Raw genomic sequence first — 26,937 nt, 5'->3', positions numbered from 1 at the left:
TGATGATGGTCATGTAGACTTCTGGGGAAAAAAAAACAGAAGAGAGAGTAGGGGTTAGTACGGATTTTAGAGCCACCATGAATAGTTATGATAATTAATTGAATATACAGAGCATCAGGGTTAAACTAAAATTAAGTTATGAGAAAGCCATGTTAAAGTAATGAGTTTTTAGTAGTTTTTTAAAGTGCTCCACTGTATTAGCCTGGCGAATTCCTATTGGCAGGCTATTCCAGATTTTAGGTGCATAACATCAGAAGGCTGTCTCACCACTTTAAGTTTAGCTCCTGGAATTCTAAGCAGACACTCATGATGTAGCCATATCATATGCTGATTCTGAATGTGCTTGAACTATGTTCTTTTTTTGATGTATTGGTGTTTCCTTCCTTTTGTTAACCACTCTTAAACTTTCTTAAACATATTTTTTTTGTTTTCATTTTTAATTACAGCAGCACTTAGTGTTGTCATAGAAGTGGCCAATCATGCCAATGACATCATGAAGCAAGGGGTAAGTTTTTATATGAAATAAAAAAATGTTTTAATATTTATTGTAGTTTATAGATGAAAAATATTAATATGTATTTTGTTCTATTTCACTGAAGGATAATTTCCAAAAGTTGATGCAGATCCAGTATAGTTTAAATGGCCATCATGAAATTGTTCAACCAGGAAGGGTAGGTTTATTTCCTGTTTTCCCATAAAAGATATTCTTAGAACAAAAATCTTAAATCTTGTTGCTTTAAAACTGTAATTTTAATATGTAGTTTATTTTGTCTTTGGGGGCAATGTTTAAAGTCAGTTTGACAGAATAAACATATCCTCAACACTGTCAGCGCTGTGTCATTGACTTCACACCTTCCAGATCCATATTACTAACCGAGAATGCTAAACCGGATGATGGACGCAGGCACATCCGGCAATGGGCCGTAGCTGCAAAAAGACGTACTGCGCAGGCGCAAAAAGAGTCCGCGAGAGTCGGCTGAGGAGCCGAGAAAGGCGGACAAAAGAGGGCGAGAGAGGCGGATGAGGGGCCGCGAGAGGCGGACAAGACCACAGAAAAAAGGAGTGAGCACAGGAAAAATGGAGAAATGAGGAAACGCAGGCAAAGCACGAAACACATTGCACACGAAACTAGCCCCAAAAAAAAAAAAAAAGAGCCTCGCGCACAACAGCAAGGCACCCCCCCCCACTACAGGCACCGAACGGGACACACACCAAGAGGGGGATTCAACAAGCCCATGGAACACAAAAAAAAGAACACAAAACCACCCTACAGACCCTACAAGCAAGGGACGGGACACACACAAAGGGGGATTCAACAAGACACAGGAACACAAAAAGAAAGAAGACACTCGCGCGACAACAATCCTCAACCCCCCCGTACCCTCCCCCCGCCCCCCCCCCAACACACACACACACACACACACACACACATCCATAAGAAGTGACACCCAAAGCCACATATTCTAAAGTGAACATCAACACCTTCACACTAGACAGCATAGGTGTCAGCATTGGTGGATCTCCTTACAATAAAGCACTATTAACCGTTCAACTGCAGAAAAGGAAACATATTAACAGTGACTGCGATCCTCCTTATTACTTATCCATATTTCGCATGCTGAGAAAGAAACAAGTCATGAATACACGGTCACGGGTACAAAACGAAAAGGAAAGGATAACAGGAACAAACACACGAACACGAAAGAAACAACAAAATAGACGGCTATGCAGCATAGGTGGATCTCATTACAATAAGGCACTATTAACCGTTCAACCGCAGAAAAGGCTCCATATTAACAGTGAGTGCAATACTCCTTATTACTTATCCATGTTTCTAAAAGAAAAAATGACTCGACTCCAAAAACGCAAAGCTCAACTAAAGCTTCTAACTAACGATGTACCTAAAAGTAAAAACTTTATGAACTGCATTAGATCCTACAATAGTTCATTTAATATGCACAAATCTACATCCTAGATCCACATGACGCAAACTATCAATCAAAGTGCTGCATCGCAACAGGCACGGATTCAAAACGAAACACCTCCCGTCTCAGACATACGTTAATGGCAGCGAAGGCTACAACGGGCTTCTCACACAGCACAGGCAAATCGATTACAGCTCCAAAACAACACGTCCCAAATACTACACATGCAACAACGCGCCTCTCAAACGGCACAAGCAAAACATACACCAGGAAAATTCATTCGGATTAATGAATGTCATTTGCAATCATTGTCATTCAGTTCACTTCCCTGAAGAAACAACTGGCAATACAAGTTATACATTTACACGTTGTTGTCAAAAGGGTCAAATTAGACTGCCTTCTTTACATTCATATACTGAATATCTACAGAAGCTTATAACTGACGATGTACCTGAAAGTGAAATCTTTATCAACTACATTAGATCCTACAAATCGGAATCCACTATGAACATTAACGGTGGCACTGCACGTGACATCCGTCTTGAAAAAATGTTGTTTATTGATGAATGTTCAATGGCATGAACAAACGTTTATGAATAATAATATTCGATTTGGAGGAAAGGTACTTTTATGAGGAGGAGATTTTAGACAGTGATTAGCTATTCTTCCAGATGCCATTCACTCAGCTATTGTTCAGTGCACCTTAAAATACGCAGACAATTGGCATTGCTTTCAAAAGATACAGTTAGTAAAAAAGATACGATGTCCAGAACCAGATCATAACAATTGCTTATTACAACTGAGAGATGGTACACTCACCAATACAGATGGACTTCAGCCACATATTATTACAATTCCTCAAGCCTTTATCTGCGACGACTTAGTTACAGAGAGATTTGGAACAGCAATCTCATTAGACCAAATGCCCCTTTTAACACAACGCACTATATTATGTCCAAAAAATATTAATGTGGAAAACATAAATACCCAAGTCATTCCATTACTTCCTGGAAAGACACAACTCTTTCTAAGCTCTGACAAACTTGACTCTGATCACAACAATAACCATCTTAAATGACCTTACAAGTTCTGAGCTGGAATTACCTTTTACACTTAAACGGCGTGTACAAAGAAATTTTCAAATAAACCTTTACACTGTGCCACACACTTTATTGTTTGCTTTCTATTTGCATCATCTACATCGTCACACTATTCTATATCTCATTCATACATCACGCTCTTTGTCATTCCCAACACCAGGGGTTGGCGAGCGAAGCGAGCAGGGGGCGGAGCCCCCTAGTTTAAGCCTGTAAGCCTGCAGTAGTTGTTGGAATGCAGGTTCTTTCAGATGATGCAATATTATTAAAGAAAAAAGGCTGCTTACAGTTCTTTTGTGAACCTAATATTAGAAATTTTAAAGGAAAGATTCTCACTAACATATAATGTATTGCTTATGAATTACAGCTTCCCGACTCTTGCTTTCTCAACAAGGTTATTTAAGTACAATTTTTTGAATTAGTTTTAATTTAGGAACTCAACCTTTTCACAACAAAAGAAACAGAACTCATTTTTAAATCACAACATCATTACTAGGAAGATGGAGAGAAGGCTAATAAGATCTTAGCTCAACAAAACCACACGCAAGAAGTTCACAGTGCAATATCAGTAATCACCAACACAGACGGAGATAGAATCATTGGCCATAAAAATAATAATGTACACATTTAGAGACAACTATATGTCCTTGAATTCTACTCAGTTTAAAGAATACAAGACACAATCTAATGTGTTTTTTGATACATTACAGATACAGATACTCTTGGTGCAGAGGAATTGGATAAGCCTCTGACACTATCAGAATTACTAGACACTATAAACTCACTTCAGAGTGGGAAAGCACCAAGTCCTGATGGCTACCGTGCTGAAATTTATAAATACATTTTCATTCAAGTTAGCACCCCTTTTATTAGCAACTTTTATAGGAGCCATAGACAATAAAATTCTACGTCAAACTTCTCGCCAAGCATTAATTACCTTTTTTCCTAAGCAAACTAAGGACTTATTACAATGTGCATCATACAGACCAATCTCATTTCTGAATAATGATGTTAAGATACTCTCCAAAGTCCTAGCTAGAAGGATTGAGAAAGTGCTCCCTTCAGTAATATCACAAGACCAAACCGGATTTATGAAAGGTAGACATTTGGCTTACAATCTTCGAAACCTATTTAATGTAATATATTCACCAATAAACTCCAACACTCCAGAGATCTCATTATTTTTGGATGCAGGAAAAGCATTTGATATGGTTGAATGGGATTACCTATTTACTATTTTGCATAAATTTGGGTTTGGCTCTAACATATGTGCATGGATAAAGCTACTGTATACCAGTCTAGAAGCTTCAGGTTGTATTAACAACATGATCTCAGAATACTTCAAACTAGAACACGGCACTAGACAAGGATTCCTCTTATTTCCACTGATATTTGCCATCACCATTGTGCAGAGGTGGATAGTAATGAGTTACATTTACTCCGTTACATTTACTTGAGTAACTTTTGTAAAAAAAATTGTACTTCTAAGAGTAGTTTTACTGCACCATACTTTTTACTTTTACTTGAGTACATTTGTGAAGAAGAAACGCTACTCTTACTCCTCTACATTGGGCAACACTCGAATCGTTACTTTTTTCCCATTATATACGCTATATTTTTGCCAGAGAGAAGTTGCCAGTGGATCTACTGCATGACTGTTTCACTAATCAGACGTAGCAACAATAATCACATGACTACGTTTCACCAATCAGATGTGGCAACAATAATCACATGACTCCGTTTCACAAATCAGATGTAGCTATGTAGTCACATGGCCACACACAAACGTCCTGCATCTACAGCCTGTGAGAGACTTTGTTATGCAGGGCTCCTGTTTACTGCTAAATGGTCACAGCTTCACTGCAAGAATCTTGAGAGCCATCTCCTGCTGAAGCTTAACCATCACTTCACTGAAGAACAAGCAGGTTTTAACCAAACAGACACAGACTATCATGGTAAAGTGAGACTTCTTGTACGTGCACAAGCTGTCTTGTTCTAATGTTATTTTCTACCAGCTGTGCTATTTGGAGGGCAAGTGTGTGACGATGCCGGTCCCCTACAGACTCTTTTCTTTTTCTCCTTTTCTTTCATTGCCCCTTCTTTTTTTTTTTGTGCCATCCCGTATATATACACTCCCTTCTCCGTGGGCCTTAATATCACACACTGCAGAAAGCCAATGAAGCAATTGAGAACGATCGCACATGCAGGTGTGACTCGCTCCGAATACCTCACTAACTCCTCGCGGTCGTGCAATTGCGCCTATGGAGAGTGACACGGCTTTATGGATTTGAAACTGGCCTTTTTTTTTTTTTTTTTTTGAAGCTGCGGACCCGCTACACCACAAAGTGAATTTACAGTATTATACTGTCAGTGTACAGTATATCTTGTCACTGTAAGTAGTTTGCACTGTTCAAACATACATGTTACCTACTGTAGGTATTGGCTTCAAAAGCTTTGTTGTGAAAAACTGAGATTTGGAACTTTATTTGTGCATCTTTATTTTGTAAAGAAACTATTTATTTGTACTCATTTTTTATTTTATTATTTGAAAATAGCAGAATTTGCACATTATTTTATATTTGTGTCTGTCTTATTACAACATTTCTAAAAAATAAATCATTTATTATGTTCAAACAGTTACTCAGTACTTGAGTAATCTTTTCACCGAATACTTTTTTACTCTTACTTGAGTAATTTTTTGGATGACTACTTTTTACTTGTACTTGAGTAATATTATTTTGAAGTAACGCTACTCTTGAGTACAATTTTTGGCTACTCTACCCACCTCTGCCATTGAGTCATTGGCTGTTCACCTCTGAAATGCATCTGAGATAAGATATTTTCAGAGTAGGACTTGAGCAGAAAATATCATTGTGTGCAGATGATATGGTACTGTATATATCAGACCCAAAAAATTTAGTGCCTACAGTCCTAACACTACTAGCAGAATTTCAAAAGATATCTGAATTCAAAATTAGAACAAAAGTGTGCTTTTTCCAGTGAAATCTCTAGCTAACAGCATTAGATTGGACACCTTCCCATTTTATCATTGCAGATCAGTTTAAATATCTAGGGGTAAATATCACAAGTAAATATAAAGCATTCAATTATTCAACTTAAAATTTTTTATCGAGCACATCTATCTTGTTTAAAAATGTCCAAAATGTTTCCAAGACAAGATCCAAGCCACGAATGTTGCAGTCAAGCTCCAGATTTACTAGGCCGCATGTTTTGGATATGTACAAAATTAACATCATTCTGGACAAAAAAATTAAATGCCTATCAAACAGCCTTGTTGTCGCAATTACTTCTAATCCATTAATAGCTGTGTTAGGTGTACCCCCAGATGGAATTAAGGTGGAGAAGGACAAACTAACTGTAATTGCCTTTACTTCACTATTCGTACGTAGACTTATCTTGCTGTTAAGTTAGTGGGTAACTGATGTTATATACTATCTGAAATTGGAAAAAAATCTCATTCTTTCTTAGAGGATCTGTTCAAAACTTTTTTAAAACCTGGCAGGATCTAATCAATAATATTTTAGAATAAGCACTTATACTCAGGAGAATGACTCATTTCCTTCTATACTACTCTCTAAAGTTTTACTCTGGCTGTTGGCCTTTCTCTCCTTCTTTTTTTGATGGGTGGGGTTGAATTTAGTTTTGTTAAGTTTGTCTTGATGCAACGGTGATGTTTTTATGTTATGTTTTTTGTCACGTTTTAAATTGAACTTATTTTAAAACCTATAGATATATATATATATATAATTGTGACAGTTTAAGGTCTCCGTGACCCCTTGAACCCTCAGACCAGATGTCAGACACCAGATAAAAGTCCAAATATTGAATTTATTATAATAATAATGTGCACAAAGCACCCTCCACTCCACAATACTCATAAATTACCAGTAATCAATTAATACAATCCTCCACACTCCCAGACGCGTTGCCACCCTTCCACCCAGCTCAGCTCAACGTCTGGGCTTTCCCATGGTCCTTTTATATTCCCCGACCCGGAAGTGTTCCTGTCTCACAATCCACAAGTTCTCATTACTTCCGGGTCAGGGTAAAAGTCCGTTTCTTCAAACCGGAAGCACGTCGTTTCTTCTTGTCATGTGATCATGACGCACTTCCGGGTTATAGGGCACGTAAGAGTCCGACAGCCTCCCTACAGCGACTCCCGGTGGTTCCCAAGGTATCCAGCAGGGCTGTGTATACAAACTACAAGGTCCATAAGGCCCTGCTGGAATTTGGGGAACCTCCATGCTGTTGGGAGGGCTCCACCTGGCGGCCTGGAGGTGTGGGCTGGAATATTTAGCCGGCCATCCATCACAATATACAGTATATATATATATATATATAATATATATAATGTTTGGTATCATTCTTTTCAGAATTTATCAAACTTCAATGTGATGTTGTTAGATTTTCAGATTCTTATTCCGTTTTTAAACGATAAACTAAAAAATATCAAGAACTCATGTCTCAAGATTTAACCACACCTGGGGCCAGAAATAAATGACAAAGAGTAGGATAGCTGCTGTACAGGCTTTTAAATGTTTGAAGTGGCGGTAAGCCAGCAGCTGATTGAGCAAAGAGGAGGTAAACAAAAAAAACTATTTGTTTCCCATTCTATCACTGTTTAAGTGGGGTTTTTGGAGGAGCGAGAACGTCTCCTTGGGGTGCGTTCAGCCCCCCTCTTCACAACACGAGTGGCAGAGATGCAAAGTGGCTGGCGCGTAGTGCAGAAAAAGGAGGTTGGCGAGCAAAGCGAGCAGGGGGTAAGTCCCCATGTAAATTAAATAAAAGTTTAAAAATAAATAAATTGTCCAAAATGTACCCAGGGCAAGGACCAACTAGCGAGTGTTACCATCTAGCCCCAGCATCACCGGGCCATATGTTTTGGGAATACACCAAATGAACAATTTTACACAAAAATCTTTAAATATTTATTGGACAGTTTTGGTGTCACAATCACTCATAACACATTCATAGCTATATTTGGTGTACTCCCAGATGAGCTTAAAGTGGATAGAAACAAATCAATTGTAATAGCCTATACCACACTACTAGCACGGAGAATTATCTTAACTGGAAGAACTCCAAGTCATCTTTAATAACTCAGTATGTAACTGATGTTCTGTTTTATTTGAAATTAAAAAACTCAACTCCTCGCATGGAGAATCTGTCCAAAACTCTTTATGACATGGCAAGACTTAAAAAGTGTGTGTGTGTATATATATATATATATATATATATATATATATATATATATATATATATATATATATAAATATAATAATATTAAAAAAAAAAAAAAAGGGTGGAGTGCCCTCTCAGGGTTGGTAGCGAGATCCTGCCCCAAGTGGAGGAGTTCAAGTATCTCGGGGTCTTGTTCACGAGTGAGGGAAGAATGGAGTGTGAGATCGACAGGCGGATCGGTGCGGCATCCGCAGTAATGCGGGCTCTGCATCGGTCTGTCGTGGTGAAAAAGGAGCTGAACCGCAAGGCGAAGCTCTCAATTTACCAGTCAATCTATGTTCCTACCCTCACCTATGGTCATGAACTATGGGTAGTGACCGAAAGAACGAGATCGCGAATACAAGCGGCTGAAATGAGTTTCCTCCGCAGGGTGTCTGGGCTTTCCCTTAAAGACAGGGTGAGAAGCTCAGTCATCCGGGAGGGGCTCAGAGTAGAGCCGCTGCTCCTCCGCATCGAGAGGAGTCAGATGAGGTGGCTCGGGCATCTGATCAGGATGCCTCCTGGACACCTCCCTGGTGAGGTGTTCCGGGCACGTCTAACCGGGAGGAGGCCCTGGGGAAGACCCAGGACACGTTGGAGGGACTATGTCTCTCGACTGGCCTGGGAACGCCTTGGGATTCTCCCGGAAGAGCTAGAAGAAGTGGCTGGGGAGAGGGAAGTCTGGGCATCTCTGCTCAAGCTGCTGCCCCCGCGACCCGACCTCGGATAAGCGGGAGACGGATGGATGGATGGATATATATATATATATATATATTTATATATTGTGGGGAACGCCCGGACACAGACAGGTAGACATGATGATTAAACCACACACGTTTATTCACAACTACTATTTACACTTACCGTGAGCACAAACCCAGTGCCGCAGCACCAATCACCCCTCAAGTCCTTGGCCACCGCACAATGCCTTCTCTCGGTCTCTGGTCCGCCTCTACTCCTCTCCACCAAGCTTCATCCACTTCCACCCGACTCTTGCCCCTGACTGGAGGGAGGCGACCCCTTTTATACACCCCGGAAGGACTCCAGGTGCTTCCTGAGGGTTTCTGTAGTCACACCCCTGTGTGGCGGAAGCTCTGCCGGTATATCCGGAAGTCCTCCGGGTGTCCCCAATCCTCTTCCCCAAGGCATCGGGGCGCCCCCTGGCAGCGACCACGGGCCCCTACAGGGTTGAGCTTCCATGCTCTGTACCCGTGGCCCCCAAAGCAACCAGGGCGGACGCCCCCTCGTGTTCTGGAGGAGGCACAAGCCCTCCTCCGGTCCTCCTGGGCATCCCGTCCGGGTAGGAACCCCAGCCGGGTGCCACAATATATATATATTAAGCATTTATTGTATATTGGAGGGAAAAATGTTTTTTTCTTTGTACACCTGGTTTAGAGGTGGTGGATTCCTCCTGTTAATCCCCCTAGGTGTCCACCGACACCAAACTTTTTACTCCCCTTCGCAGCAATAACAGCAAAATCCTGTGCTACCAGCTTGGGATCTTTAATCTCATATATGTTGATTTCATGGTGTCAGGTTGAAAAACCTATATAGATTATTGTCTAAATAAAGTTAAAGGGATATCAAGTTTTTGTTTTTCATATAATGCTATTGTAAATTACTGTTTAAAAAAAAGTTTTATTTTGATTCATTATGCTTTGTGGTGGTTTTCAGTGAAAGTGCTACTGTGTGAGTGAATGAGTGTTGACATGCTTGGGGGGAAGATTGCCCTGCATGATGCTGCTGTGATAGATGTTTTTCTTGTGTAATCTTGTACTGGATACAAGTGGGTCTAGTAAATGGCCGAGTAGATTAAAAAAAAAAAAAATCCTACACAGGACATCAGTCTATTAACACGGTGAAAATACAGCCTTAGAGGGATACTGAGTTATAGGATGTTCAGTTCAATAGAAGAGATGAAGAAACTTAACTCCGTAAACTGTTTTTATTGACTTTCCAAATTGACTGCATTTGCAAAACAACTGCCCCTCTGTATGGTCTGTGAGAGCACATATTTTCACTGTCCTCCTCTTTCCAGTAAATGTTGACCTCTTTGTTACATACACAAAGCACATGCACATCTAGAGCAATTTCACAATTTTAAAACTGCTTAATCCAATTAAGAATCCATACTGCCTTTCCCAGCAACACTAGATGCAAGACGGGAACCTCATCTAGATGGAAAACCACTATTGCAAAGTTAGATTCTCAAATTAACCTAACACATGTGTTTGGGACAAAAACCCAGCAAGGCAATCCTTTACAGTATTTCCAGTATTCTTTCATAAGCTATATATATATATATATATATATATACACAATGTTGTTTACTTAATGAGCTTATCTCACAGATGGTTAATTTTTTCTGTGTTTGTGACTCAAACAGGTATTTTTAAAGGAAGGAACGCTGATGAAACTTTCCCGTAAGGTCATGCAGCCTCGGATGTTCTTTTTGGTAAGAGTCCTTTTGAGGGCAAAAAAAAAAAAAAAAAAAAAAAAAAAAACTAATATTAAACATCACTAATAGACAAATGCAGCACTTGCATTGAGAAGCAAAAGAAAGTTAATCTTTGACACAATATGGCCTGTTGCTGTTTAATTGCATCATTTGTATTGCAGGTAATCATGAAATACCTAACAATGTTTGTCAATCCCATCAGGGTATGTCAGGCAGCATTATGTTATCAAATTAAGCGACAAATGTCACAATAGAGCAGGACTCTCAAATTCTGGTCCTGGAGGGCCATAGTGGCTGCAGGTTTTCATTCTAACCCTTTTCTTAATTAGTGACATGTTTTTGCTGCTAATAAACTTCTTTTGAATTAATTATAATTGACTTGCTCTTGAAGACTCTGACCCCTTAATTGTTTTTTTCCTTAATTAGCTACCAAACAGTGAGATACAAAATGAGCCAAAACATGACCAGCAAACTGTCCATCATACAGTATCTGAAAATAAAGAAAGATGAGGGTTTCAGGAATGTTGATCTGCTCAGGTCCACAAAACATTTTAACAGTACTCTTAGAAAAGATAAAATCAACAATTTCAGAAATGTATGCTATTGCACAATGAGAGCAGCAACAAGCCATGGAATTAAAGAATGGGTTTAATTAACAACAAGAATCGGCGCCTAATTAAGCAACTGCTTGAAGTGAAATTGTTTGAAGTTTGAGGCCCTGACTTAGTTGGTCTACTCACTGCTCATTTCATTTCTGTTTGAGTGCCATTTAAGGAAAAAAATGAAGCAATTCAGAGGAATGATGAAGAAATTCAGGGAAACAAATCTTAAAAAACAATTTAATTAAAAGTAATTCTAAAGAAATTAATTAGCAGCAAAAACAGGTCACTAATTAAGAAAGGGGTTAGAATGAAAACTTGCAGCCACTGCAGCCCTCCAGAGCAACAGACAATACTTGTGAAGATCAGGTTTAAAGTCTGTACTTAAGTTTTTCATTGGTGTGAAACTGTCTTAAACAGGAAATTGCAAAATATTGTATTCTCCACCATTTAATTGCACTCATTGACCATGTGATATTATGAACTTTCATGCCTTCAAGCATGTGTTGCAGATGTTGCATTCACTAGATGTCATCCTTTTCCTTCTCTTCTTCTAATGTTCAAGACTTACTAAAAAGAATACAGATTTCAAATGAAAGCATGCAAAAAGCCATTACCAATACACTGACAGACCTCTCGGAAGAACAATTCCAGGGATCCTTTCAGTTGTGGAACAGCAGATAGAGGCAGTATGTTGCTTCAAAAGGGATCTATTATGAAGGAGACCAAGTTGTAATAATATTTGCAATACAATTTTCTTTAATAATAATTTCATGATAGGCTTCATATAAAAAATCAAAGGATAAAAATACAATGTTGAGTAGTGGAAATTGCTAAATATTTACCAGTGTTTTGATAAAGCCTCAACTTCAGTCATTCTAGTAATTTTTTTCAATTGAATATCTAGTTTCATTTTCACAATTTATTATGAAAAACAGCATTAATGGAATGTATTGCTTATCAAATTTTCCTGGTGTAATTTGTAACATGCAGTGTGTGTGTTATTTTATTGGCATAAAAGCCACTTAAAACCACCATCAAAGTGTAGCATCCACCTGGATGAGGATATTACATTAGGAGATAATGTAAGATGAATGACTTCAGCCGCTCTTATGTCAACCCCTACAATTAACAGGCTTGGTAAGGATTTCCAGACCAGTATTTTTTTTTTTTTTTGCACAACTCATTAACTGATTTCACTTCATGGATGAATTCTAGATGCTGTTCATAATATAGTTAAGTAAAATAACCAAGTTAAATTATTAGGAAACGAATGTCTATTGCACAGTTCAGTATTTTAGATTATAATACATAAATGCTGATAATGACCATTTTTTCTTGTTTTCAGTTCAATGATGCACTGTTGTATACAACTCCTGTTCAATCTGGAATGTATAAGCTGAACAATATGCTTTCTTTAGCAGGAATGAAGGTAAGACATTTTTCCCTCTGAACGAAGCTTTGACTGGTTTATTGCTGGACAAATTATTACATTGTTTATATGTGTGCTAAAGCTAACCTGTTTATAATTACATGTTTATGATCAATAAAAAGTGTTTTATTTTGTTACCATATGCAGAATTTTTTTTTGTTGATGTTAAATGATAATCATGGTTAACGTTAATTCTTTGAGTGAAAAGTACCTCTCATCTCTACATCACATTAAGATTATTTTAACAGACGTTCTGTATATAAACAGAATTCATGACTATGCCCCATTCCTTTCAAGTCTTTGTACAGTTTATCCCTTTTAATATAATGCTTTCTATGCCGTTTTGATAACCCAAACCATCTGTGTGTGGTGTTTGTACCAAAAGACACAAGACATCATCCCCTCCTATTTTAATATCATTTAATAACATTTTAATATTAAAACCTTTCTTGCATATCTTTCAAATATACATTGATCCTACTTGACACTTAAGTAAATATTGCATTTTAGGTGTTCAAGCCTTTTTTTCAGATTATTTCAGCAGTTAGTATTTTATGTTTGAATTTTGAGTTAGGAAGTAGAGATAGCAATGCACTTCTAATGTGGGAATGTTTACTATTGTCACTTCTTGGAAAAGACGTTGGTTTGTTTTTTTTCATATACTGTAAGTAGTAAAATGAGCAAGTAAAGAAGATGGTAGTTTGGTTCTATCAAGATGTAGGTTGTGTATTTTTTTTAGAAAAGAAATTCATGGTTAAATTCAAACAACAGGTTTAAAAACTTGTGTGGGCAATTGAAACAGGCATTGGTAAATATTAAAATAACCCTATATGTCAAAAGGGAAAGCTCCTCCTTTTAAGGAAGATCTCCTTTATATTTCCTCCTATTATTCCTTTTGTCATTGATTACAGTCAACAGACTTGGTTATGAGTGCATCACTTTGTAAATGATTGCATTGTTCCATCAGTGACTTTAGAAGTGCCCTGATATGTTGTAACAATATGTGAAACATAAACTTAAACATATCTGGAACCAGTTTTTTATTTTGTTTTGTTTTGTTTATAAAGGTTAGCAAGCCTACACAAGAAGCATACCAGAATGAAATAAATATTGAAAGCGTGGAGCGTTCATTTATTCTGTCAGCCAGGTATGAGTTAAATGTAACACAAGGATTGATTCATTTTTTAAATTTGGTTAAGCAATTAGATGTTAAAAGTACTTTAATGCCTTCAACATGCTGTTTGATACATTCTTCTTAGGTGATGGCTCACTAATACAAACGGTACTGAGTAAAACCCCATTTTCCCTTCAGTACATTGTTTATTCTTCAAAGCATTGATTCAGCAAGGTGCTAAAGAAAAATCCATTTGAGTTCTGGTCCATGGTGATTTGTTAACATAACACAGTTCCTGCAGATTTCTAGCCACACATTGACTTTGTCAACCTCCTGATGTACTTAAAACTTACATATAGTTTGGTAGTCCAGTAACACTCATTTAGTATTAAGAGACTCAATGTGTCTTAAGGCACCCCTGTCAAAATTACACTACTAGCATTCATCAGTTCAAGCACCAGCAATATCTTTCCAGTCTTCAGCTGCCCAGTTTTGAAGACTACATACCCACTGTAGCCTCCCATTTCTCTTCTTTGCTGATGGATGTGGAATCAGGTATAATTTACTGCTTTTACAGATCATCCACTTCAAGATCTGATGACAACATGAATATTGAAATCCCCCACAATTGCTATCGATCTAATTAGTTATTATAGATATGAAGTCTGAGAATTTCTAAATGAAGGGTGCATTATATTTAGGAGGTCTATAAATGGCCAATAAGAGAGATGGTGTCACTCTTTGAATAACTATGTCAAGCTACTTGAAGGACATGAAAAGTGCCAAAAACTGGTAGCTATACAGTAATCCCTCCTCCATCGCGGGGGTTGCGTTCCAGAGCCACCCGCGAAATAAGAAAATCCGCGAAGTAGAAACCATATGTTTATATGGTTATTTTTTTATTGTCATGCTTGGGTCACAGATTTGCGCAGAAACACAGGAGGTTGTAGAGAGACAGGAACGTTATTCAAACACTGCAAACAAACATTTGTCTCTTTTTCAAAAGTTTAAACTGTGCTCCATGACAAGACAGAGATGACAGTTCCGTCTCACAATTAAAAGAATGCAAACATATCTTCCTTTTCAAAGGAGTGCGCGTCAGGAGAGAGAACAAAGCAAGCAGTCAAAAAAAAAATCAATAGGGCTGTTTGGCTTTTAAGTATGCGAAGCACCGCCGGTACAAAGCTGTTGAAGGCGGCAGCTCACACCCCCTCCGTCAGGAGCAGGGAGAGAGAGAGAGCCAGAGAAAAATAAAGTCAAAAATCACTACGTGCCCTTTGAGCTTTTAAGTATGCGAAGCACCGTGCAGCATGTCCTTCAGGAAGCAGCTGCACACAGAAGGTAGCAACGTCCCTATCGTCTAGGTGTGCGAACAGCCCCCCTGCTCACACCCCCCTACGTCAGCGCAAGAGAGAGAGAGAAAGTAAGTTGGGTAGCTTCTCAGCCATCTGCCAATAGCGTCCCTTGTATGAAATCAACTGGGCAAACCAACTGAGGAAGCATGTACCAGAAATTAAAAGACCCATTGTCCGCAGAAACCCGTGAAGCAGAGAAAAATCCGCGATATATATTTAAATATGCTTACATATAAAATCCGCGATGGAGTGAAGCCGCGAAAGGCGAAGCGCGATATAGCGAGGGATCACTGTACAGTTTAATCGACTTGAGAAAATACTTGCTAAACCTTTGCCTTTTCATCTTGGTAAACTAAATGAGCAAAATTGTAATTTGGAGGTGGTGCTTCAATTAACACTGCTACACCATTAGCACTGGTCCATGTTTCAATCAATCTAAGAAAGTCTGTTTTCCTGCCATTTATAAGATTGTTAATGTAGAAAGTCTTACTGATTCTCTTATATTTAGTAAAGTCACATTTATGATCTTGGTTGCTACATCAGAGTGTTGGGCACCTTGAAATAGCAATTAAGTTATTTATGTTTGCCCCACTTAATCTGGACTCTTTAGCTAGTCCACGGTATGTTACTGTAGGGCTGATAAAGTACACATCTATTGGTGAAACCACTGCAGAATGATCATATTCAAGCATGGGTTTACAGTAAATAAGACTAGCACTATGTAGATTGTTTAAATCAGCATTACTATTATTATTTTTCTTTAGACAGAATGATTTAATAGTCAGAGTACTGATACTTTGTAAGGTCATTTTATAAGTTACCTGTTGGTATGATTTCATCCAACAATTAATGAGAGAGATATTTATTAAATTGTGGACATTAATCCCTCAGCATATATTGTAATTAATGCATTAAAGCCAAATGTAACCAGTAATAATGTCAATGTCAATTTATTTATATAGCACATTTAAAACAACATAGTAATGCTGTGGCCAAAGTGCTTCACAATAATAGAATAAAAGAAAAACAAAACAAATTAACATAAAACATAAATAGAAATAAAATATATGAACATAAAATAAAATACATAATAAATAGAAGTAATGTTATATAATCAGAAAGAGGAAACCATCAGTATTACTGAAGGTCATGGAATGCAAGTGAATAGAAATGAGTCTTTAGTCTTGTTTTAAACAGTTCAGTTGTAGACGACTCCTTTATATGATGAGGTAAAGAGTTCCACAGGCGAGGCGCAGCAGCTGCAAAAGCCCTGTCCCCCTTGGTTTTACACTTGGTATGAGGGACAACCAGAGACAGCTGACCAGAAGATCTAAGCACTCTAGATGGCTGATGTAAAACACACAGTTCAGATAAATAGGCAGGAGCAAGCCCATGTAAAGATTTAAAAACTAGCAGCAAGATTTTAAAATCAATTCGGAAACTGACAGGCAGCCAGTGTAGAGAAGCTAAAATAGGAGAAACCAGAAAGTGAGCGGCAGCATTTTGGACCAACTGTAACCTTTGTATCAGGGATCTGTTAATCCCAGAATACAGCGAGTTGCAGTAATCGAGGCGAGAAAAAATAAACGCATGAGTAGCTATCTCAAGATCCCTAGAAAATAAAAAAGGTTTTATCTTACCTAATAGACAAAGTTGGAAAAAGCAACTCTTGACTACAGAATTTACTTGTTTCTCAAAAGAGAGGTTACTATCAAAGGTAACACCAAGATTGCGGACTTGAGGTTTGGAAAAGACAGAGAAAGAGTCGAGACGTCCAAGACCAATTTGGGCTTTAGCTGATGGACCCACTGTAAGCACCTCTGTTTTATTTTGATTTAGATCAAGAAAATTATTAGCCATCCATGATCTTAGTTCAGAGAGACAGTTGTGGAGTTGATTTGTTGTAGAGTTGCAGACAGGAATATAAACATGAGTATCATCAGCATAGCAGTGAAAAGAAATGTTAAATTTCCTAAAAATCGCTCCAATAGGGTGAAGGTATATAGTATAGAGAATAAAATAGGACCCAAAATGGATCCCTGAGGAACACCATATTTAAGAGGAGCAGTAGATGAAGAAGAGGAATTAAAAGTCACTGAAAAGTGTCTACCAGTTAAATATGACCTGAACCAGTTAAGAGCAGCCCCTTTAAGCCCAACAAGATGTTCAAGCCTCAACAGCAATATCTCATGGTCAATAGTGTCAAAGGCAGCGGACAGGTCAAGGAGGAGAAGGACTGCCGCATCACCTGAGTCAGTAATAAGAGAGATGTCGTTGAACACTTTCAGGAGTGCCGTTTCAACACTATGATAATGCCTAAAGCCAGATTGGTAGATCTCAAATAAATTATTGGAGTTAAGGTGATCAACCAATTGATTATAAATAATTCTTTCTAGAATTTTAGCCAGAAATGGCAGTTGGGAAATTGGACGAAAATTGGCTAAAACTCCAGGATCTAATTCTGCCTTTTTTAGACGGGGACGGACTGCAGCATGTTTAAAAAAAATGAGGGCACAACTCCCGAACTAATAGCATCATTGATAATGGCTAATAAGGGTGAGCCCAACACATCAAAGGCTTCCACTAAGAGACGTGGTGGTACAATATCCAGAGGACTGGGGGCTGGTTTAAGGGTGTCAATAGTTCTTTTTAGCTGTGAAAGTGAAACTAGATCAAAGGATTCAAAGACAATGTCATGATTAATAGTAGAAAGTTCATAGCCCGTTTGAACAATGCCATGGTGGATAATATCGATTTTGCTGACAAAGAATGATAGAAACTGGTCACATGAATGAACAATGCTATTTGATCTCATCGCAGAGTGGGGGTGAATGGCCGTATTAATTGAATTAAATAAGACCCCAGGATTCTTTGAGTGACGGGATACTAAATTGTTTTGTTTCGTTATCTTAACTTCAGCCTGGAAATTGAAAAGAGAAGTCCTAAAAATCTGTTTAGAGACAATCAGTCCATCTTTTTTACAACGCCGTTCAGCAGTTCAACAGGCGCGGCGCAGTGATCGTGTATTTTCATTAAGCCAGGGAGCAGGTCTACCCTTATTACTACGTATCTTGGGCGGAGCAATTGAGTCTAAAATCGTTTTACAGGAGGAATTAAATTTTACGACAGAATCATCGATATCATTATTTTGGTCATGCACATAAAGACTAGAGAAAATGGTTTTAAAATCAGATATAATAGAAGAATTTAAAAAGCGCGAGCAGCGTGGGGGTCAGCTATTAGTAGGGACATCGACAGTAATATTCAGGTCCATCATTATAGAAAAATGATCAGTAAAAGAAACATCACATAAATCAATATTATTCACTGAAATATCACGAGTAAGGATGAGATCGAGGGTGTGACCGAGAGAGTGGGTTGGCGTATTAATATGCTGTATAAAATCAAATGAGTTCAAAAGTGATAAAAAGTCGTTGACCAAAGGTTTCGATTGACAACAAACGTGAATGTTGAAATCACCAACAATAAGAACTTTGTCATGAGAGAGGGTGATATCAGCCAAGAGATCAGAGAATTCAGAAATGAAAGTATCATTAATTACAGGAGGTCTATAAACCACGGCAAACAGTAGACAACGGGAGCTGCAGACTTTGAAAAGTTGGAGTTTAAAGCTGCTAAACGAACCCCTTGTAAGGCTCCGACACAAGAACATACTTTTAAAAATAGTGGCATTGCCCCCCCCCCCCCCCCCCGACGAGTCAGGCGAGGAGACTTTAAAAATGAGTAACCTGGTGGAGTCAAGTCAGTAAAACAAGAAGAGTCGCGATTTAAAATCCAAGTCTCAGTGATGAAGAAGAAATCCAGATTATTTGAGGTAAAAAAGTCTTGCAGAATAAAAGTTTTATTAGACACTGATCTCACGTTCAAGAGAGCAGCCTTGATAGATGAAGAGCTCGCTGCAGGATGAGCATGGGTGAGCGTGTGAAGATTAGCAGTGTTTACTACTTGATTGCAGGCCGAGGAAAAGTGATGCTGTCTTGAAATGGAGAGATTAAATCCGGTGTCCAGCGCCAATGAACCAGTGATGGAGTCCTGAGCAGGAGAAGATGGGTCATAAATGACTCGCAGGCATCGGGAAACAAAGCTCTGGGACTTGAGTCGGCGTTGTTTAATGGCAATTCCTGCTCTTTTCCCACGACGGCGGCGGGTGCATTTGCGTCTCCAAGGGGCATTCAATTCACTGATGCAGGTGAACACCGGTGTCCAGGTGAAGAAGTCAGGAGAAGAATAAAACAAAGGTGGAGGTTCACAAAAAATCCAACCAGGAGATGAAAATTGAGAGGAAAGCAAGCCAGAAAATATGTTTAGTAAAGACTCACGATCATAGGACAGTGGCTGTTGGGATAAACTAAAACATAAAGACAAAGTTAAAACATAGACTAGAGAGACGAGCAGACGGCCAGCCACACCAGTCGGCGTCATCTTCATCAGCCATGTGATATATAATATATAACCGGACTGGGCTTGGGGCTTTCCTGGAAAACCATCTGGAGGTCGGCTGAACGTGAATCATAGAACTACTGTATATCCCCTCCTACATGACCGACTAGGTATATCCTGGGAATAGCCCAGTCAGTATTTGCATAACAATCGCTACACGAGTTGCAGCAATAACGTCAGATAAAAAAATCGAACATCAAATCAACATCAAATTTCTCGTGAAATTGAACAAAATGGCCACAGTTTGTCTCACACACAAGTTTTTCAGTAACACAAACGTTTCAAGTAAGGACAAGAAAATGTGGAAGATGTTCAATGCCCAGAGGTCAAGAAGGGGGTGGGTGCTTCACCAAAACAATGCTCCTGTGTACAATACTTTTTCCATAAAGCAGTTTTTGAGTGACAAAAACATTCCTGTCCTCGATCATCCTCCCAATTCGCCCGATTTAGCTCCCTGTGAGGGAAGAACATCAAGCAAGAAGACTTCCAGCACTATTTCAATCAATGGAAGACACGTATGGAGCGGTGTAGAGATCGGGAGAGGGAGTATATAGAAGGTGACAATGTTTAGAATGCTTTAATTCATCAATAAATATATATATATATATAATTTTTTTTTTACCAATCCGGTTATTTTTGTGTCTCACCTCATAGACAATTCAGCGACCGGGTTGGCTAGATTCAAAATATAATGTTCATTGGTATTAAAATGAATTTCAAATAGTCAAACCTGATTAATTACTTTAGCTATATTGTCTGAGAGAACCTGGTGCCTTGCCTGTTTGGATGTAGTCCATCTGAAAAACCGCTGTTGCTCCCAGAATGAATAAAACATTTTCAAATACAACAAAGCCATTCTTAGCGCATGTCTTCAACCAGGTGTTGAGTGAAAACAACCAACTAAAGGCTACATCTGAATGTTGAAGCATCAGAAATGGTCCAGAAATGACAATCCAAGCAGCTGAGTCCCAGATCACCTCACAAGCAATGTGCCGATCAATCTGAAGTAATCTTTCAGAACCTCCTACCAGCGACTGCGAATGTCATTTGTTCCCATGTGGATAACCACAGCACCGATGCTTTGCAGGGATAGACTGAGCTCTTTTTTAACAATGTCCTGAACATACGCCCCAAGAAAGCAAGGTACAAAAATGTTCCAGCCAGAAGGTGCACAGTTAAGGTTTCATATGATGGAGTCCCCCAAAAAGACAATAGCATTTTGGTGGACAGCTAGTTCAGAGCTGAGAGCTTCAAATGGTAGCTCAACTTTAACATCAGTTCTTCTCTGGACGATTGAGGCAGAGGCCCCCTTTTTTGTTGGTGTTCCCATACTGAGTTGGCACAAGAGTTAAACAGATACCCTCTGGCTTCGGGCACTTTCAGGTTATAGGCAAACGCTGCAAGTAGTTGGAGGGGGAAGCTGGTTCAGAATGGTCTCCTACATCGTGTTGTTGCTTCAAGGGTTTCAGATGCCTATAGCGAGTGCAAACATTTTGTACCTGTTCCTCCAAAACACTCAGTTCTTTATCGATATTCAGAAGTTGCTGTTCACCACTGTTTCTGTGGGATTAACCACCACACAGAGCTTCCACATGAAACTATTCAAAACAACACAGGAAGTAACCTACAGGAAGTCTCTCCTAATGGTATCACTCCTAATGCGCATCTGATATAGACAGAATCAATACTTCAGTGAGCAAATATTGTACCACTTTAAAACATCAGAATAGTTATTTGTAGGTAATTGGTATTTTTGAACATACTAGTCAGAGGGCACAATTCTGTATAAGTATGACTTCATGGCACAACACATAGCAAACAATGAACATTTCATCTGTTGCAAAGCACCCCATTTTGTAGTTGTGTTCAAAACCTACTAAGTTTATGGTGCTGTTTTGGGATTTATGGTGCTGTTTTGGGATAATCATGTACTGTATCATGTTTTTTTACTCTGTTGTTTTTCATGTTTATTAATCAATTTACTGTAGAACCTCAAATAAGCATATGCAAGATTGATTTTAATCATACATAGTAATAATTGAATTTTATTTTTTAATGGTTAACTTGAAGTAACTTTTGTTTTATTAAACTCCCTTTAATGGGTGTAGACTAGTGAAATTCTTATCGACAATTGTGTGTGTGTGGTGGTTTTGTGTGTATTTTTCTTTACCAATCCATTTAATATTGTAAGTTTTATAAGGAACTCGATCACAAGGCCTTTTGCAAAGCAATTCACAGATCAGAATGAAAATACTTATACTGTGTACTAAGCATTTGCATGCCTATTTCATGAGAATATGTGAGATTAATTTTAGTGCATGTATGTGTACAGTACATTAATTTTAAAAATGAATAATTGTAGCCTATACTACTAACTATTTAATCTGTCTGTGTGTCCAATAAAAAGGTGTCTTTGTTTAAAATGAAAATCATACTTGAATATAATTCATTAAAATATTAACCATTCCAGAGGTAGTCAAAAACAGACTCTGTATGAATTACTTAATATCCACTCACTGTATTAAAAAGGAGCTTGTTATGCTTATGCCAATGTCTTTTAAGCAACTATTATTTTTCCTCTCTGTACTGGTGTCCCTGCCTGTTTGTTCACCTAAAGAACAGTTTTCTCTTCTTTTATAGACTTGCTAGGCATTTTCCCAGTCTAGTTCAAAAGTTCCCTGCCTAGCAAGATCTTTGCCAATTACACAAGTCATTTTTTTTCCTTGCAAATAGTTGTGTGGTACAGCAGCAATATTCAGTGAAACACCTGCTTTATATTTTTAGAAATGGTTTGCTGCTTGTCTATAGGAACTAGTGTTTTAAGTATAATGTATATTGCAACATAATGCACTGTTAGCATTTTCATGGCAACAAGATTAAAGTATGGGCACAATTACATCTTTTAAACAAGATCATTTAGTCTCTTCCTTTTCCTGTTTTTTTTTTTGTTTCCAGAATTGTAATTCATCTTTTCAGATTAATTTACCCCTCCAACCAAGCAAAAAGAAGACCCAGCATTCTTGTTTACCTTCTTAAAATATTAACAACAACCTGTATGTTATAAGAAGTGGTCTTGTTTTTTATGTTTTTGGGGATTTATCATGTGAGGAGAATTCAAAACAGAAAAAACTGGGCCAACTCCAAAAAAAAAAAAAAACTCATATGAGTGATGTCACTTTACACTTCCTGTCAGTCTTCCTTAACTTACTGACCTTTTTATTCATTCTCTACAGGATGTCTGTGGTGAATTGATAACATCTTCGATCAGCAGGGAAAATACATCTTTGTTAAAGTACAAAGACACCATTCTATTAAGTTGCTTTTAAAGACAAAATGAGCTCTGTATTTTGAGTGAAACACATAAATGGATGGCAGCATAAAACCAACAATTTACTGTTTATAGTCATATACTTCCTATCCTGTGAAGAAATGTTATAATAAACTAATAAAGACTTTTTTATTTAGTTTTAAGGTACTCTATTTTTAGAAATTTGAGTCTGTCTATCATCTAACATATTTCAACTACAAATTTTAACATCTAAAGTGGTGTGGGCTTACCTAATAATTTGTGTCATTTCCTCATTGAGCCTAACCTTCTGGAAAATCAGCCTGTGCTCTGTTGTTTGCTGTTGGAACATTAACAGCAGTCAAGCATGATGTAGATTGTAGTGCATTGAACTGTACTATTTTGTTGTGGATTATAAAGTAGGAGTACTAGACATTGATTAAAAATACAATATTAATAATATTTGAAATTTCAAAAGAAATGCACTTCATCATAATTTGCAAGTCCTAGATCATTTTGCTTTTGTTTTTTTTTTTTTTTACTCTTTTTATTTTAAATGAATATTCCACCCAAACAATGTTTATATGTTACTTACCCCATGTAGTTTATAGTGATGACTGAGAAAAACTTTTAATCTCATGTTTTCCCACAGAATGGAGATTAAAAAAGGTTTATAATATAATACAGTACACCCCCAAAATTCGCGGAGGTTACATTCCTAGAGCACAGATTTTGGATGTGGTTAAAAAAAAAAGGCCTAGTTTTATAGTTTAAACCCTAAATATGCCCCCAAAACACTTTACTTTCAAACTCCGCTTAATACATTACCTAAAAATAAAGTATGTAAAGGTAAACCTGTATACTGTACTGCTATGTCGCCCTCGCTGCTAGAATGTAAAATACCGATGTTAATGCTATATGTACTGTAATTCATGCAAACACATTTTCATTACCAGAAGCCTTAGAAGGTGCAGGGCGTTTCGCAGGCATCTTGGGGCTTTAACCCTTAAACTGCCACATACTTGAAGGTTAATGCATCCCTGGACAACAAATACTTTTTTGCTGCACTTTAAACATCACAATTCACAAAGAAAAAAGTGAAATTTTAATGGAACACATTTTTTTTCCATGCAAAGAGCATCACAATTACTGCAACACTGATCATTTTACACACTGCTAATGAAATGTAAAAACTATTTAAAAAAACTACTGGAACAATATGTACAAAGTGCAACTGACGCCATGGATGAAACTAAGTAAATCACTGAGCCAACTACGCTTGAACTGGCAGCACGCAAGCACACAGAGGTAAGCGCTGACACTGGCAGTCTAGCCTAGTGCAGCGGCTCAATCCCAGAGACAGTCAGGCTGCAGTGCTACAGGGTGTCACGCTTTGGTCACAGAATTGCACAGAAACACAGGAGATTGTAGAAACAGGAACTTTATTCAAACACTTCAAACAAACATGTCTTTTTCAGAAGTAAAACAAGCTCAGTATGCAATTAGTTCTCGATTAAAGAATAGACAAACATCATAGGGGAGCACAACGGGAGCAGGATCCCCAACAAGAGCAGAGGATGTCTGGGGGAGGAGAGAGAAACAAAGCAATCAGTCAAAATGGACAGGTGCTGTTCAGGCTTTTAAGTATGCATAGCATCACGCGAGAAGCATATCACGCGGCAGAGCAGCCGCAAGTAAGCCCAGCAATGTGAAAGTAGTCTATCAGCGTTTTTTAAGAGGGGTTTTTTGAGGAGCTACCGTGTCTTCTAAGGGTGCGTTTAGCCCCCCTGCTCACAAGGGGCTGGCAGTGGTCATGAGCTGGCTGCTCAACAAATGTATGGCACTGACTGATCAGCTCCTGCATGCTCGCAAATGGCACTGGGAAACAATAGCTGGTTGTGGCGGTTTAAGGGTTAAGAGGAACAAAATGGAAAACACAAGAACACTCAGCTGGAGATGCGTCACAGTCAATCAGCAGCAAGGAGAAATGAATAACGCCATAGAAGTTCGGTGCCGCTAATATTCACACCGTCGAGAAGACGGTGATTTATTTATTTTTATGGGGGAGATTCCAGGGATGCACCCAGCCTTGGCCCGACCCGCATGCACGCACTCACAGAGACAAAAATAAAGCAAACCGGTAATCAAACAGCAAATAAAGAATGTAATGAAAACAATGATACCACCCCTGTTCCCCTTACAGTGATTACACATTACATACAACAAAGCACCAACAAAACACATACAGTAAATCATGAAAAACAGCAACGGATGAAATGTAATGATGAAAATAGATAGTCCAGAGATATGCACGTTGAGTGGCAATGTAAAGGTAGTCCTACAGCTAGTTCCTGAAATGGTGAAAATGGGTGGACGGGTTCAGGAGCGCTTCTTTCTTTGCAGGATGGCCATGAATTCACTTACAGTCCTCATGTACACAGGCAGACAATCCAGACGCCAAACACGAAACGATCCAGGACAAAACGAATAAGTACAGGTAACCCAACAGAAGACAGACAGAGAGACAGGAACTTGAAACACAAATTACAAAAACTTTTTTTTTTTTTTTGCTTGTGGTCACCGGCCCCCTTTTTAAAAGCCGTGCTGACATCCTTTGATCCCAACAGCCCCAGCACCCTCAGCAGAAGACCAATCAGAGCCACTGCAGGGACTGCTGCGAGTTGCAGTTTCAAATTCTATTGGCTACGTTCACTATCCCAAGCCGCGTTTCCTCTACAGTTGCTTCCTGTTCTCTCTATAGTACAGTATTGCCACGAAAAAAGCCATAAAAATTGCGGAGGATATTTGCGGTTTCCGCTAACAATTATTAGATAGGTTCTAAGGAGAAATCCGCAAATGACTGAGGCTGCGAACTCGGAACCGCAGGGGTCTACTGTATAAGTCATTGGTGACTAACGGCAAACAATGTAAAAAAAAAAAAAAAAAATCATGTTATTTGTGTCACATAAACTACATATCAGTTATCCAGTTGTATGCTCAAAGATGCAAAACACACTTTCTTTGATGAAATAACCTAGTAAATAGGGTTTTAAGACCTCTATAGATTCGCCCACTGGGGCAGCAGCATTTGCATTTATTTTGTATGGTTTTACTTGAAATTCTCTCATATTTTTCCCCGATGAAAGCACACTTTTCATGGCTTTTGTTTTTCAAGATGCTGTGAGATGCCATCCCCTTATATATTATTTTGACTTTATGAATAAATAAATGAGAATATTCAGAACAATTTGATAAAATGGACATGCACACACTGAATCCTTCTCATACAGGCCAATGTAAAGATACTTATTAACCTGACAAGTGTATCTATGGCATACAGGAAGAAAATAGAGTCCTAGAAGAAAATCCACATGTACACAGGAAGAATGTGCCAACTTCATACACACAGTGACAAAACTGTGTCATGTACTACCTGCATAAAAATCTATATAAAAATGGAAAAAAAAAATGCTTTTATAGCCAGAGTTGACTTTTAGAATGTGTAATCAGTGTCAATTTCAACTGAGATCAAAGATTGATCTTATACCTATTATTTATTTTTAATCATGAATTACATGTAATAACATTTTTGGTAGACATTTTTTCATATAAAGTGCACGGCCCCTTCTTTAAATTGGCTTGTAACATTTTTGCTGTACTTTTTTTTTTTTAATACACATTTTCTCCTTTTATTCTAATTGACACAGTTCTGCAGCAGAACGGGATGCGTGGTTGTGGGCCATTACCAAGGCAATTGATGATTATGCCAAGAAGAGGATTACATTTAGTGCCAGCAAAAGTTTTGAAGAGGTATATATAAATACTAGCAAAATACCCACGCTTCGCAGCGGCGAAGTACTGCTTTAAAATTTTTATTAAGAAGAAAAGTAAACCTTTTTAAACTGAGGGAAAATATACCAATAATTGTTTGGTAAGGATCTCTTTGTATACCACGTTGTCAGTTCAGCC

At 38.2% G+C, this 26,937-nt stretch overlaps 1 protein-coding gene across 1 annotated transcript in view; it reads left to right on the top strand.

The window, feature by feature from the left end:
• fgd6 (FYVE, RhoGEF and PH domain containing 6) overlaps positions 1-26,937 on the top strand; it is a 178,924-nt gene that overhangs the window by 138,192 nt on the left and 13,795 nt on the right. The window contains exons 10-15 of the mRNA XM_028813419.2: positions 447-505; positions 600-671; positions 10,650-10,718; positions 12,669-12,752; positions 13,820-13,899; positions 26,676-26,778. Of these exons, the coding sequence (XP_028669252.2) occupies positions 447-505; positions 600-671; positions 10,650-10,718; positions 12,669-12,752; positions 13,820-13,899; positions 26,676-26,778 (467 nt within the window). The remainder of the gene's footprint in view (positions 1-446; positions 506-599; positions 672-10,649; positions 10,719-12,668; positions 12,753-13,819; positions 13,900-26,675; positions 26,779-26,937) is intronic.

This window comes from Erpetoichthys calabaricus, chromosome 1 (assembly GCF_900747795.2).
Source record: "Erpetoichthys calabaricus chromosome 1, fErpCal1.3, whole genome shotgun sequence".
Lineage (NCBI taxonomy): Eukaryota > Metazoa > Chordata > Cladistia > Polypteriformes > Polypteridae > Erpetoichthys > Erpetoichthys calabaricus.
The sequence above is the reverse complement of the archived record's forward strand: the minus strand, read 5'-3'. Positions and strand labels throughout refer to the sequence as shown.